Raw genomic sequence first — 16,166 nt, 5'->3', positions numbered from 1 at the left:
CCCGACACGCAGAACTGTGTCGGGCGACGGCCGGACCCCGGCTGCGGCAGTCAGTACAACACGCTCCAGCATTAGGCCCCCTTCTGCCACAGGCTACGGCAGCTACAATAACCCCGCCCCCCCGACACGCAGATCTGTGTCGCCCGACAGACGGTCCCCGCCTCCGCCAGCAATAATAACACACACGCGGAAAATGGCTGCCCCCATACAGCATTATGGGGGCAACCATTTTCCCAGTGTCTGTTATTATATTAGCCCTGCAGCCGGAGCCGGGGACCGCCCCTCAACAAACATGGATCTGCGTGTCGGCATACAGTTACAAGGGGGGCGGGTTAATGTTAGTGCAGGAGCAGGGGACCGCTGTCGGGTGTGCCTGTAACGAGGGGGGAGGACAAGAAGATAGTCCGGCAGCCTCCCCCCAGGCAAACACAACAGCCTAGAGCCTCCCCGTCACCAAGGGGGATGCGCACAGTGCCCCACCCGCATCCCCCAACGTCACCTCCCCTTCCCACCATTATCCCACTCAGGTCACACACCTGCACGCATCTACAGCCACGCTGCCTGCCTACCAAAAGCTGCCTGTCGCCCAGCTGAGAAGCACACTCATCCCTGCCACCCAGGGGACCCACTGCCTAATGATGAGAGTTGCCTCCCAGCCAGACTTCACTACCTGACGCTCCATGGGACCCGCTGCCTGACTCTCCCACCTGGCTACCACCCAGACACCGCTACCTGCCGCCCAAGGGACCCGCTGCCTAACGCTCCCAAAAGGATCCCACCCGGACACCGCTACCTGCCTCACAGGGGACCCGCTGCCTGACACTCCCAGCTGACTCCCAGCCAAACAACGCTACCTGCCGCCCAGGGGAACCGCTGCCTGACGCTCACAACGAACTCTGTCCGCTCCCAGGTAAGACACAAACGCTGCCTCCCAACCCCCCTCCCCACTAGCCGCCCAACCTAGCCAGCCCCATGTTTACACAACGCACACACACCCCACCCAACCCCCCCAACGCTACCTGCCGCACAGGGGAACCACTGACTCACGCTCCTAACTAACGTTGTCCACTCCCAAGTCAGACTCAATTATATGCACTTTCATTTCTAAACATTTATGCTGTCACTCAAATTCACTACAACAACATTATTCACCAAATTACAATACATCTCACACTCACATATATTTCCACTTCAAATGGGGCGAAGCCCCTCACGACGGTGTGAAGAGCGCCCGGAGGGCGCGATGAATCACCTAGTTGCAGTATAAATTCCCAGGATTCCTTCCACTATTTTTTTTTCTTTTACCAGTAAAGGGACCCGGACTAAGCAGAATCATCACAGTCTGCCCATCAACTCTGCCATGTCTGGCCCAACCTGCTCCGTCCTATCTGCCACTGCTGCTCTGTTTTTTTATCCTCTCACTGAATGGGTTAAATGAGGGTCTTAGGGTCTTTATTCAATCAAAGCCTGATATAGTCCAAGCTTATTAATAAATATAGGAATAAAATATTAAGAAGTTCTGATTTAAAATAAAATTTCAATTTCAACACTAATATGACCTAACAGGCAAGATTCAAGGAGTTTTTTAGTAAGATGGGGGGTTCTATTGAAGATAGCGACCCATCAGAATCTACTTATTTATTTAGCACCTTCTAGAACATAATAGATAGAATCGTATTGGTTGCCCGTAGCAACATCCCATCTTCAAAATAATCCCCAAGGTATTCACTTTATAGAAATAAAAAATGTTTTATCTATGCATTATCAAGATATAGGGGGTATTAAATCCGGGGTAACTACTGTCAATCCGTCCCGACAGCTGTGACCCTGGCCCGTTTTGCCAGACAGCAAATCGGCAGGCGGGATTCAATGTCCCGCCTGCCGATAGGTGAAAAGTGGGCGTGGCCACGTAAATGGCCGTGGATTGCCGATCTGCAGCCGGGGTCGCGACAATCCACGGCTGTTATCGGCAGAACGGGCCCGACAGCTTCTAATGTTGGGCTCTGCCGTGATCCCTCTTCAATGGTGTCGGTATTTCCCCCGTCGGGAATAGTGGCAGCACATTATTTAATTGTTTCTTTCAAGTCTGATCTCCTTTCTGTTTAGATGAGATCCAAATGGTGTTTCTTTAGCGCAAATAGCCTGGGTATAGCATACAGTGGTTGAACCCGACTAAACTAATGGGTGCTACGTGACAAGCGTTTGAGCACTGAAACAGCTGACTTTTGCGCATTTCAGATAACCACCGTCGGGAGCTTATCCGACAGCTATTCCCGCCCCAAAAACAAAAACAATAGAATTGCTCTTTCGGGCACCCAGCATGGACAGTTGCTGGTGAAAATAACGAATTTGCCCCCATAGAGCATAATAAGTTACCCAACATCCGAGTACACGATTCAAACTAACGTAGGACAATTCTATGTACAAAGCATAATGCGGGTTCTTATTTAATTAGGTTTGGTGTGGGAGAAGAATGTTAAACGAATAAAGTTTTTCTTGTAAAACAAGAGTACTGCAACAACAGCGGACGCTCTGGGTTTCTCCTGCAGGTCTCTATCACCCAGGCTGAGCTGTCCATAGTCACATTTGCTGACGGCTTATCCTTTCAGACTGGTTTATGAATGAGCGAGCTGGCAGCAAAACGTCTGAACAAATTTCCAGCCTCCCCTATCGCGTTTGTACCTGTCGAGTGGACTTATTTTCATGTCCATGAGAGCCTCTGCAGTAATTTATCTTGACAACAAATGTCAGCTGCTTCCAGGCTACTGACTGCAGAGAATGTCCGTGAACAACAAATCATTACAGGACAAACCACCCCATACATTTCAGCTATGAAGTGTAACTAGAAGGCAAGTCCTCAAGGTTTAAAAGGGTGGTGGGGGGTGGGTTTGTTAACCACATACAAACTATATTAGCGGCGAGAAAAAAAAAAAACAGTGAAGTATTCATCAAACACATACAAAGCCTCAAAAAATAGTTTAAAGCAGTAACAAGAGGCTCATTTTATCCAAAACTAGGGGCAGATAGATCAAAGCTTAAGGAAAGATAAAGTAATACCCAATCAGGATCTTAATGCCATTATACATGCTGTGTTTGAAAAATGACAGTTTGGAGCTGATTGGTTACCACTATCACTCACCCCTAGGAATTATAATTCACTGGTATTTAACTCTTAACCCCTTGACCTCAGTAAAACAACGAGACGGGGAACCAATGTGACCGTAATCATTATCTACTAAAGGTCATAAGTCTGTGCTATGTGGAAAATGGGTATTGGGCATTGGATCGACCCAATATAGGTTGACATGCATTGAGTTGGCCACTGAAGGTCGACCAAACAAGTGGACATTTGAAAAGGGTCGACATGGGTAAGGTTGACCGGGTTGGAAGGTGGACACAAACATTAGGTCGATAACGGCAAGGCCAACAGTCAAAAAATTAACGTGAGATTTTTGTCCCGAATGTCAACATAGTCAACATGGACACTGTCAAAGTGTACAGCTGCGTTTGCCATGTTGCGGGCACTTTTTATTTTTACTACCACCACGCCGTAATGGATGGTAGGGCATAAATAAAATACCACCTGTCGGCACGTGTCAGCTCAAAAAAAAAAAAAAACTTTAAAAACTCAAGTCAACCTTTCGACTTGCCGACCTTCCCACTGTCGAACTAATGCTTTTGTCAACCTTCCAATTCTGTCGACCTTAGCCAAGTCGACCTTCAGTGGTCCTCCCAATTCATGTAGACTTAAATAGGGTCGACGTGAGTGTCCTGTGGGAAAAAAAGCAGCTATCTGGGATTTCATCATAAAACGGATCAATGGATTGAAGGCTACAATAAATAAATTAATTAGGAATGAAAGATTTGTGGCATTAACAGAAGAGCAATGTGGAAGCCTGTAGGTCATTGTGAAAGCAGAAACCTGAGCTCTCCCCGCCCAGTGCGCAAGTATGCCGCAGATCATTGGTTATTACCATGGAACCGTGCTGGGGGTGGTTTAGCCACATGTCCGATAATTCCGCAGCAGTGACATGTAACCGATATAACAAGGATACTGTATAAGCTAATTGGTAGAAAGATGAACTGGGATCCTTGCTCTTTATCAGTTTAGATGTGCTATAATCAAGCCATGCTGTTATAGATATGCCGTACACAAAGAATATGGCAGTTCTTGTTTTCTGGATTTATCCTCCGTTACAAAGACCTTCCAGATCAGCATTCTACCATTGTGCCTGAGCTGGACCCTTGATTTATGTGCTGCCAGTACACATAATCCCAAGGACATAGAAGAAAAACCATAAGACCTGAAACCAAGTAGTATATAAAGGGCTCAGCTGGGGACCCCGGGTCTTTTGGAAAATACATTTCTACTGCCACGATTACCTTGCCGCAAGAATTAATCACCACATCTGACTTCTCATAGACATCCTGGGCAAAGCCCACAGCCGCCTCTAGAGGGCGATGATGTGTTAAACATATTTCACAGCATTGAAAACGTCTACATATCGGAAACCCATATTGCACATAAAACAATCATTTCCTAAAAGGTTTGATAAATATCTTATAAGCCAAAACAGGGTCTCACCTGTCCTCTTTGGTGACCTGGGAATAGTAGGAGCGCTGTCTAATCGCAGAGTAGAAAGAGAATGCTTCATTAAGGTAACTGGTCTCTGATGTGCGGAGACTGCCAGAGAAGGAAAAGGTCTGGTTACTGAATCTTAGTCTAGAATATTGTACTCACCAGTTGGTGCCAGTCACAGAGTAACACAGACGGTGTAATGGTTATATTACTGCCTCACAGCGCTGAGGTCATGGGTTCTATCCCCCCATGTGTTATATATACAGGGCGGTACGGATGGTGTAATGGTTATATTACTGCCTCACAGCACTGAGGTCATGGGTTCTATCCCCACCATGTGTTATATATACGGGGCAGTACGGATGGTGTAATGGTTACATTACTGCCTCACAGCGCTGAGGTCATGGGTTCTATCCCCACCATGTGTTATATATACGGGGCAGTACGGATGGTGTAATGGTTACATTACTGCCTCACAGGACTGAGGTCATGGGTTCTATCCCCACCATGTGTTATATATATGGGACAGTACGGATGGTGTAATGGTTACATTACTGCCTCACAGCGCTGAGGTCATGGGTTCTATTCCCACCATGTGTTATATATACGGGCCAGTACGGATGGTGTAATGGTTATAGCATTACTGCCTCACAGCGCTGAGTTCATGGGTTCTATCCCCACCATGTGTTATATATACGGGGAAGTATGGACGGTGTAATGGTTACATTACTGCCTCACAGCACTGAGGTCATGGGTTCTATCCCCACCATGTGTTATATATACGGGGCAGTACGGATGGTGTAATGGTTACATTACTGCCTCACAGGACTGAGGTCATGGGTTCTATCCCCACCATGTGTTATATATACGGGGCACTACGGATGGTGTAATGGTTACATTACTGCCTCACAGCACTGAGGTCATGGGTTCTATCCCCACCATGTGTTATATATACGGGGCAGTACGGATGGTGTAATGGTTAGTATTACTGCCTCCCAGCACTGTGGTCATGGGTTCTATCCCCACCATGTGTTATATATACGGGGCAGTACGGATGGTGTAATGGTTACATTACTGCCTCACAGGACTGAGGTCATGGGTTCTATCCCCACCATGTGTTATATATATGGGACAGTACGGATGGTGTAATGGTTACATTACTGCCTCACAGGACTGAGGTCATGGGTTCTATCCCCACCATGTGTTATATATACGGGGCACTACGGATGGTGTAATGGTTACATTACTGCCTCACAGCACTGAGGTCATGGGTTCTATCCCCACCATGTGTTATATATACGGGGCAGTACGGATGGTGTAATGGTTAGTATTACTGCCTCCCAGCACTGTGGTCATGGGTTCTATCCCCACCATGTGTTATATATACGGGGCAGTACGGATGGTGTAATGGTTACATTACTGCCTCACAGGACTGAGGTCATGGGTTCTATCCCCACCATGTGTTATATATATGGGACAGTACGGATGGTGTAATGGTTACATTACTGCCTCACAGGACTGAGGTCATGGGTTCTATCCCCACCATGTGTTATATATACGGGGCAGTACGGACGGTGTAATGATTACATTACTGCCTCACAGTGCTGAGGTCATGGGTTCTATCCCCACCATGTGTTATATATACGGGGCAGTACGGATGGTGTAATGGTTACATTACTGCCTCACAGCGCTGAGGTCATGGGTTCTATCCCCACCATGTATTATATATACGGGGCAGTACGGATGGTGTAATGGTTACATTACTGCCTCACAGCGCTGAGGTCATGGGTTCTATCCCCACCATGTGTTATATATACGGGGCAGTACCTATGGTGTAATGGTTAGCATTACTGGCTCACAGCGCTGAGGTCATGGGTTCCATTCCCACCAGAGTTTGTATATTCTCCCCGTGCTTGCGTGGGTTTCCTCTTGGTACTCCGGTTTCCTCCCACAGTCCAAAAAATAGACTGGTAGGTTAACTGGCTCCCAACAAAACCCTAGAATGTCTGGGTGTGCATGTACATGTGGTAGGGAATATAGATTGTGAGCTCCACTGGGGCAGGGACTGATGTGAATGTTCAACTATACTCTGTAAAGCGCTGCGGAATATGTGTGCGCTATATTTGTCATTACTTTTTTATTACCAGTTTATGATATAGCGCACACATATTCCGCAGCGCTGTACAGAGAGTAGTTGAACATTCACATCAGTCCCTGCCCCAGTGGAGCTTACAATCTATATTCCCTACCACATGTACACGCACAGACATTTTAGGGTTAATTGAGCCAATTATCGTACCAGTTTATTTTTGGATTGTGGGAGGAAACTGGAGTACCCGGAGTAAACCCACGCAAGCACAGGGAGAATATACAAACTCTGCACAGATAGGGCCAAGGTGGGAATCAAAAACATGACCTCAGCCCTGTGAGGCAGTAATGGTATCCATTACACCATCCATGATGCCCCAGTAACTGGTAATATTAATCTCTGTTCATCGCTGCAGAATATGTGTGCGCTATTTAAATTACTGGTAATAAATGATAGTTATGTGTTGCTAGGAAGACACGGTTTTCAGTCGTCCTGTGAAGCTACCATTCCAGTGTTCCACTTTCTTAAACAAACTTGGTGTTACAGGTAATGACAAAAGTATTATTTGCTTCAGAATTAGGCAGCTGCAGTCTCCTGACCGTGGACGTGGATGAGAGTCAAAGCTGTAATCAGTGACTCCCCTAACAGGAAACAAAGCACAGCGTCTGCAAACCTTTTAAGTGAACAGGCAGAACGAGGAGGCTTTACTAAGCCCTACAATGTAAGGGTCACAGACAAAGGCCCCCTCCCGCAGTCCATAAACGGACTGAAACAAAACATGCACCACTTTCATTATTCATATCAGCCAGGCACAACCAATGATTTTACGTTCTGTGGCCAAGGATGGCGGATTATGGTTTCATTAGGAATAACGGACGCGGCCGTCAGCCCGCGCACAAAGTAAAATAATCGGTGTACACAGCAGAACACTGCGCACGCCTCGGCCTTTCTGTCTGCTACTGTCAAACGTGTTGAATTCAGGTTCCGGCCTACAGCCCATACTTACTAATAGTGGTAGTACAGCTGGCCGATTTTTGAGGCAATTTCTCCGATCTGCCAACGCTTGAGTCCATACCGATTGTCAAGGACCTGTCTAAATAGGGGGGCAAGAAAAAACAATAATAAAAAAAAAAAAATTGTAATACTTGTAAAGGCATGTACAAAAAATGTAATGGGGCCTACACACGGGGAGATTTGCTGAACGTTCTGAGCAATGCTAGAATGCTCAGCAAGATTGCGCAGCACATACTTTTTGTACTGTGCGATGCAATGTCTGCAGGAGCGCGCATCGCACTGTGTATGCGCACCTTTAATGACCTGTGATGTTTACCTTATATAGGAAATATAATTTTTTTTTTTTTTTACACAACCTTTATTTGAATTTATATAACAAACTTAAGTGACACTGGAATATTTAGCATCTCTCAAAAAGATGTTGGGTTACTACACACACACACACACACACACACACACACACACACACACACAGTAAAACCGGCATGTTCACCTGTGCTGCTGCTGAAATTTCCACAGCTTTGTGTAGACATCAAAAGTCCTTCCAAAGTACGACTGCCACTGCTTCTGTCCGTACTGGGGCAAGTCCCTGCAAGGAGTACACAAGGTCTGTCAATAGGAGTTTCATTGTGCTCAGGCTGATCATTATTACTATTATTAACAACCTTTATTTATATGGCGCCACAAGGGATCGGCAGCGCCCAATTGCAGAGTACACAAATAAATAGCCAAAACAAGAACACAATTACTTACAGTTCAAGACCATGTAGAACAAGTACAAAGTGTATAAATCATCAGCAAAACACTGTATATTTGATTTACCATTATCTCTATTACTTTGCAATGTACCTCTATCCGCCTGTATCAACAGACCTAATACCCTGATTCAGGATTGCATGCCAAACATCGCAGTTTACCGAGCACCTGAAAGCCGCCTGGCCGAATATACGCCCCAATGTTTTGTACCAAATTTGAGTGCCGCTGCTTTTAGAACCAGTGAATAGGCAGAAAATGAGATGGCCACAATAAGGTTGTGCAGGAACCGTCTACGAGGAGACTGAGTATGTTCCCCTCTCACCAGCTGCACCTCCTGCCTCAATGCCTTATCACTCACCACACAGAACGTGGAATTAATGGGCTGTGCAATGAGAGGATCCTCTGGGCCACGGAAGCTGCCCCCCTCCCAACTCTATGACCTTCTGCTCCTCGTTAGGGAGGCGCTGCTTGCACGTCCCGATGACAGTATTGTGTACAGTATGTGGAGGAGGTAGATAACCAGAGTCCGATTCACCTAGTTATTGCCACAGGGACCCTGTACAGATCCGTCTGGGGCACTGATGTCCTAGCACATTCTCAGCACGTTCTGGTTGGCATTGTCTGCCGGCATACAGCAGCAGCGCTCCGTCACACAGTACAGCCACCTGCGGTGAGGTTTCCATGGAAACAGGCTGCCACTGTGACTAGTTACCCAAAAGCCTAAACTCCCACCACTACCTCTCTTTCCATAAAAAGGTCTGTTCCAGGCAGTGCCAGCTACTGCCTGCAGGTTATCACAACAGCGCACTGCACCGCTTCTCGCCGGTCCTAGAAATGTTCCATTATGTTTGCTTTATCAAGGATCGGAATTACGCACCTAGAACATAGAGAGGCGCACGGGATTACCCTCTGGCAGGAGCAGGTGACCCAAAGTGTCTCCGCTACAGGTGCATTTATTAACGGGACAGAAATAGAGAAATAGGTAGTAATTATTGTGGAAATACAGTATAAAGCTGATTAATCACCGCTGACAGCCGGGACTAACTGGCAGAACATAGAAGGAAAGCTTATAAGAGAAGGTAAAGTTGCACGTAAAAGGGGAATTCGGTTTGCGCTGCCCACTGCTCCTAGCTAAAGTGGCGGGAGCTATTCAATTGTTGGTGCCAATGGACAAAAGTGCCGTGGGTGCCCATTATGTGCGCTCACTCCCACTTTAGGTGGCAAGTCCATGAAAGTCGGGCATTTAAACACCCAAACACAGTGCGCCCAGCACTTCACACGAGTATAGTCACTTTGTGCACATGTGGCACTGAAATGAGTTTGGATGCGTAGAGTAATGGGCACCCCAGTATCTCTTGCATATCATTTGCATGAAATTAAGGTCATTTCTAATCATGCCCATAAATTATAACTCATTTCTCTTCGAATAAAGCTTGTAAAACGTAAATGAATTGAAGCAATTTTCACTACAACATGGTGGCGGTGGTATAATGCGATGAAGACATTTCTTGCATAAATAAAAAATCTCAAAAAATCATTTGCTTTAGTCTTGGAAATAGCAGTCGCTCACATCCAGGTGAGAAGGAAGGCTGCTGGAACACTCAGGGGTCTAGGATATAAGCCTTGGGGGAAATATAATAGTATGAGAGAATCAGAAAGTGAGAGATTTGGGAAGAAATCTCCAGTTATTTTTTAAAGCGGCAATCATTTACAATTGCAAAATCAAACTGGTATTGCTGTGTAAAGGATTGCTGCTTTAACAACAACAAAAAAGGTTTCTTACCAAATCTCTCACTTTCTTATTCTCTCATCCTATTACATTTCAGCCAATAATCTCCTAACTGCCATGTTACATACAAGGGTGTGTTTGAAAATGACAGTTAAGACAGTGTTAGATTGGCTGTGACTTGATCACTCTCCACTTTAGCGCTCTTGAAAGTTGAGTGCAAGACAAGTGATGGTTAACCTGGACACTCCAGCTGTTGTTGAACTACAGATCCCAGCATGCCCCACATCATTTTTAACATGGCCAAATAGCAAAACTGTAACAGAGCATGCTGGGATGTGTAGTTCAACAACAGCTGGCGTGTCAAGGTTAGCCATCACTGGCATAGATCTTTTAGCGAGAACGATGCAATAGTGACACACTTATGTAAGTCGAGGATTCAATACTTCAACAGCGAACACAGCTCACAACAGCTCTAAACGTCTAAAGGGCCCCATACATCAGCAATTAATTGTGACAATTTTCAGATATGGAGATGATTGCCACAATTAATTTTAGATGTGTGGGCTCCCCCTTTTGGCAATCCCAATCACAATCGTCAATCGATTGCTTAATCAGGTTTTTAAACATGTTTAATTATCTGGTATTATCTGCAGATCTTTTTTAGATGTGTGGGCATTCCCAATTCGTTTTCTTCATCTATTTACATTATGAACAGCTGAAATGACAATTGATTGGGGCAATTTCCAGATATGAAGATGCAATCTTTAGATGGAAAAATCTGCCGATCACTGAAAAAAACTGTAATGTGTGGGCAAAGTCAGATAGATCTGAAAATCCATTTATCTGGCCAAAATATCCCAATATCTGAAAATCCATAAATTGTGATTGCTGATGTATGGGGCCCATGACTGACATGAAAAATCTGCGACTGGATCCACCGATTATATAAACATGAGATGAAACAAATCTTTTGTTTGCTAACCGCATATTCAGGGCTATTTTTCAGTAGGCTCCAGCAGGAACTGAGGCCCTTATTCTAGTTCACTGTTTCTGACAAAATATTTCTTATGGAGCCCACACACGCACCGATCCCGGCGTGCGTTGTGGGCTTAACTAGCACACATAGCATCGCATCGTATGCCTTGTGCATACGATGTGCATGCGATGCGATGCTATGCTAGAAAAAGCTAGTACAAAAAGTATGTGCAGCACATACTTTTTGTACTGTACGATGAGGCGCCGCGGGAGCGCGCACCCCATGGTACAGCATCGCACCGCCGGCAACGGTGCGTGTGTGGGCACCTTTAGATGGACAAAACCACGTGAACTGCAGGTGAGGCAGGTGTTACTTGTGCAGAGATAATTCGATTTGGGTGGGGTTTTACACCTGCCTCACCTGCAGTGCACATGGTTTTGTCCATCTAAGAAATATTTTGTCAGAAAGAGTGAACTAGAATAAGGGCCTCAGTTCCTGCTGGAGCCTACTGAAAAATAGCCCTGAGCATATATATCTGTTTATATTCTTAGCACAGTGCACCTTTTAAACCTCCTATACAGTATATTTAGCCAGATCTGTCAATCACTGTGTGTATAATGCTGGGCGGAGTTACACCCTCCGCCCCGAGTTATACACACCACGCCCCCCTCCACACAGAACTGGCCATCCCTTCCACCCAGATCCGGCTCAGATTGACAGTGGATGTCTGGACACCCCCTCACCCCCACACGATTTGCAGCAAGCTCCCTCACTGTGTACTGCTTGCTGCATGATAACTGTGTTTAAGGGGCGTGGTCACCGAGGTCCGTGAAAAAGCCACGCCCCCAACTTTGCATGGTCCCAGCCATCAGTGTGCTGTCCTACCTGCTGCCTCTTCTGCTTCTGGTGAGGGAGGGGACACACGCTGTGTGTGCTACCTTCCTGTGTAGATTGTTATATGGGGTTACCCCTGTTTGATTTTACACTTTCCTAGCAGTAGTCAGGTGCAGGAGGGGGTAGGTCATCCGTACGTATTTTGAGGAAAGAGATGCAATGTACATGAATAAGTCACTCCCGGCTATTGGGCACAGGATGCTTCTGTGCAGTCTGCCCAAAGTCTTAACATTACACATACTAGGCTTGGGGGTTATTCAATCCCGGCCACTATTTCTGCTGGGCGGAAATAGCGTCAATCAGAATTCAATCTACCCCCATGCTACAGATTCTGTTTGGTCAGAAACTGCCGCTGGATTGTCAAATCCTTGGTATTTTAAGGAGGACAGAAAAGAGTGCCTTTTCTTGGTGCACCTAGAGAAATAATACTTAGTAAAACATCACTTTTATTGAGTTCATTTAAAATAGTTGCGAAGATATAAAAAGGACTGGACAACACGTAAGACAACAAATAGTGATTTTTTAAAAGGATAAGAATCCTCACCTAGCGGGACCCCACTACCCGTTATCACCGTTATTATTTATAATAGATATGGTGTGGCACGGAAGACTTGTTTATATTACCAAAGTCATGTAATTTGGATAAGTCAGGTTTGTAACTTTATCATATACAATGTATCACAATAGTCCTGAGGCTCACTTAGTGCAGCCACCAGCACGCGCTTGAACACGGATGTGATGCCGTTTCAGCGCTGCTGTTAGGCTTGCTGGAGCCAGTAGTTCCACAACCTGCGTTCCTACCGCAGAGCTGAGTCTGAGGTTTGCCTGTGTGCACTCCCTCGCTCATGTGGATCTAGAACAGGCAGGGACACACACGGCTCTGGCGCCAGAGACCGTGTCCAACGGAAACCCCAATGTAGCCAACAACAAATATATATACAGTTTGTAAGTGGGGAGGGGAAAGTGGGGTATTAGACACACTAGGTGTGTAGTTAGTCGAGCGTACGCTTTCGCAAAAAAGCTTCCTCAGGTCCTGAGGAAGCTTTTTTGCGAAAGCGTACGCTCGACTAACTACACACCTAGTGTGTCTAATACCCCACTTTCCCCTCCCCACTTACAAACTGTATATATATTTGTTGTTGGCTACATTGGGGTTTCCGTTGGACACGGTCCCCAATCAGTACACTGACACGGTCTCTGGCGCCAGAGCCGTGTGTGTCCCTGCCTGTTCTAGATCCACATGAGCGAGGGAGTGCGCACAGGCACACCTCAGACTCAGCTCTGCGGTTGGAACGCAGGTTGTGGAACTACTGGCTCCAGCAAGCCTAACAGCAGCGCTGAAACGGCATCACATCCGTGTTCAAGCGCGTGCTGGTGGCTGCACTAAGTGAGCCTCAGGACTATTGTGATACATTGTATATGATAAAGTTACAAACCTGACTTATCCACATTACATGACTTTGGTAATATAAACAAGTCTTCCGTGCCACACTATATCTATTATAAATAATAACGGTGATAACGGGTAGTGGGGTCCCGCTAGGTGAGGATTCTTATCCTTTTAAAAAATCACTATTTGTTGTCTTACGTGTTGTCCAGTCCTTTTTATATCTTCGCAACTATTTTAAATGAACTCAATAAAAGTGATGTTTTACTAAGTATTATTTCTCTAGGTGCACCAAGAAAAGGCAATCTTTTCTGTCCTCCTTAAAATATCCTGTCTGTGCCTCTGGTAGCACACCCTCGCATTTACATATATCCAATTAATCAATTATGCTATGAGGGTCCACCCGTTTGTTACAATAAATCTACCTCTGTGCGACTGACAAACCTTTCTGTAAACGTTCTATCAAATCCGTGGTAGTTTCAGCCGATCGGCGCCTGTTGTTGCCGAAGCAGGGACTTTCTGAGTTTCGGAATATATTCCATCAGTCAGAAGTAATGACCTGACATTGAATAGGTCGAATGACAATCAACCTAATAATATAGGAAACGGCCGCTATTTCCCCCCCTCCCCCCGGTGTAAATAGTGGCCAGGATTGAATACCCTCTAAGTCTAGTACTTCAGGTATTTCTTCATCTCTATGAAAGGGTAAAAACTGCTTTTGTTCTTTTTTGGGGGGGAAAACCCCTCATATCAAACTTTTCATGTGTCCACCTATAAACCGGGTACTGGCCAGTAGTACCATGAGTAGTAGTCAGTAAAAGCAAATTACTGACAGTAAGTGGCACCCCGAGACAGGACAGTAAAGTAGCCCATTCTGTCACATAAAGGTAAACAGACAAATGAAGGTGTCAAGCACATTGCATAAATAGTTCCAAAAGCACCTGTTACACGTGTGTGCATGTACCCGAAATAGTCCTCTCACACCTGCACAATATCAGTCACTCTGACAGCGTGCATCTGGGGAACGTGACCCAAACCTAAACATGGTTATCACCTCGCACAACTGATGCTTAACTTAACATTACCCCTCTTCCTTCAGCATTGTTCCCAGCCTCCATTACAGACAGCAGGTTTGGGACAGGATCCAAATGAAAAGATAACAGAGTATACTGTGACACCGCGGGCACGGTGTACAAATAATCAAATCCATATGGTGCCTTTACTACAAACCTCTAGGGGGGGTAATTAATCCCTGAGGATATTTCCGAAAGTCGGAATTACCGGCAGTTTTGTCCTATAATAGATCGAATTCCCATTTGACCTATTCAAAAGGTTTCTTTTTTTCCAGACTTTCGAAAACATTCTGAAAGTCGGCGAATCCACTTTTTTTTTTTTTTTTTAGGTGGAAACAGCCACAAATTCAAAAATTTAGCGGGCACTTATGCCACTGTAGATTTGGCTTTTCAAAGAACCAAATCTGCAGCAGTGAGTCCCAGATGTAAACTGCAGGGATTGAATAGGTCCTGGCCGGTCACGCAGCCTCCGTAGCCCTCCAACCAGAACGGCCAGGACACATCTGCCCCCCCCCAACAAGGTATATTCAATGAAACCATTAAAGATGTGCAATTATATTAGATGCATCCTTTTAACTGTTCCACTTCAATGTATTTTTTAGGTGGAAACAGCCACAAATTCAAAAATTTAGCGGGCACTTATGCCACTGTAGATTTGGCTTTTCAAAGAACCAAATCTGCAGCAGTGAGTCCCAGATGTAAACTGCCGGGATTGAATAGGTCCTGGCCGGTCACGCAGCCTCCGTAGCCCTCCAACCAGAACGGCCAGGACACATCTGCCCCCCCCCCCCCCCCCCCCCCCCCAACAAGGTATATTCAATGAAACCATTAAAGATGTGCAATTATATTAGATGCATCATTTTAACTGTTCCACTTCAATGTATTTTTTAGGTGGAAACAGCCACAAATTAAAAAATTTAGCGGGCACTTATGCCACTGTAGATTTGGCTTTTCAAAGAACCAAATCTGCAGCAGTGAGTCCCAGATGTAAACTGCCGGGATTGAATAGGTCCTGGCCGGTCACGCAGCCTCCGTAGCCCTCCAACCAGAACGGCCAGGACACATCTGCCCCCCCCCCCAACAAGGTATATTCAATGAAACCATTAAAGATGTGCAATTATATTAGATGCATCATTTTAACTGTTCCACTTCAATGTATTTAAATGTACCAATGTAGAGCAGTACATTACGCTTGTATGATGATCCCTGCTTGTATTTTGGCTGTCGAAAGCTTTTTCTAATTTTAGCAGAGAAAAATTCTAACTATTTGATCTGTTTCTTGGCTATGCGATTCTCAATTATGCATCACTTGGCTTTCACTCTGGGGATTCCCAGGGATATCCCAAACAAAAGCCTTCTAAATAATTAGTTTGTTATCTTAATGTGCATGTCCGGTAGTTGATGACACAATATCCAGTAGGCGTATTACTGTAACTAATAACAAAAAACTATAAATGGACCACAAAAGGGGTGATTCAACAGTCTTCCCCTATGCCAGCCTCTGATACCCCTTTTACATCAAAAATCCCTGATCCGACCCGGCATTTGGAACAAGGATCCGGATTTACCCCGTTTAAACTTGCATGTTATGCCCCTTTCATCTTAGAAGGTGGTATTTTGCCATTTTTTTACCTTTTCAAAGCGGTAATATGTGCGGTCTGAAAGGTCC

The 16,166-nt window shown here is 45.4% G+C and overlaps 1 protein-coding gene across 2 annotated transcripts in view; it reads right to left on the bottom strand.

Moving 5' to 3' along the window:
• The window catches only part of SCAI (suppressor of cancer cell invasion), a 108,317-nt gene that overhangs the window by 46,684 nt on the left and 45,467 nt on the right, over positions 1-16,166 (bottom strand). For both annotated transcript variants that reach the window (XM_083160982.1, XM_083160983.1), the window contains exons 3-5: positions 8,176-8,271; positions 7,675-7,761; positions 4,586-4,684 (exon numbers count right to left, since the gene is read on the bottom strand). In XM_083160982.1, the coding sequence (XP_083017108.1) occupies positions 4,586-4,684; positions 7,675-7,761; positions 8,176-8,271 (282 nt within the window). The remainder of the gene's footprint in view (positions 1-4,585; positions 4,685-7,674; positions 7,762-8,175; positions 8,272-16,166) is intronic.

This window comes from Crinia signifera, chromosome 9 (genome assembly GCF_055691185.1).
Source record: "Crinia signifera chromosome 9, ASM5569118v1, whole genome shotgun sequence".
In the NCBI taxonomy this organism is placed as follows: Eukaryota; Metazoa; Chordata; class Amphibia; order Anura; family Myobatrachidae; genus Crinia; species Crinia signifera.
The sequence above is the reverse complement of the archived record's forward strand: the minus strand, read 5'-3'. Positions and strand labels throughout refer to the sequence as shown.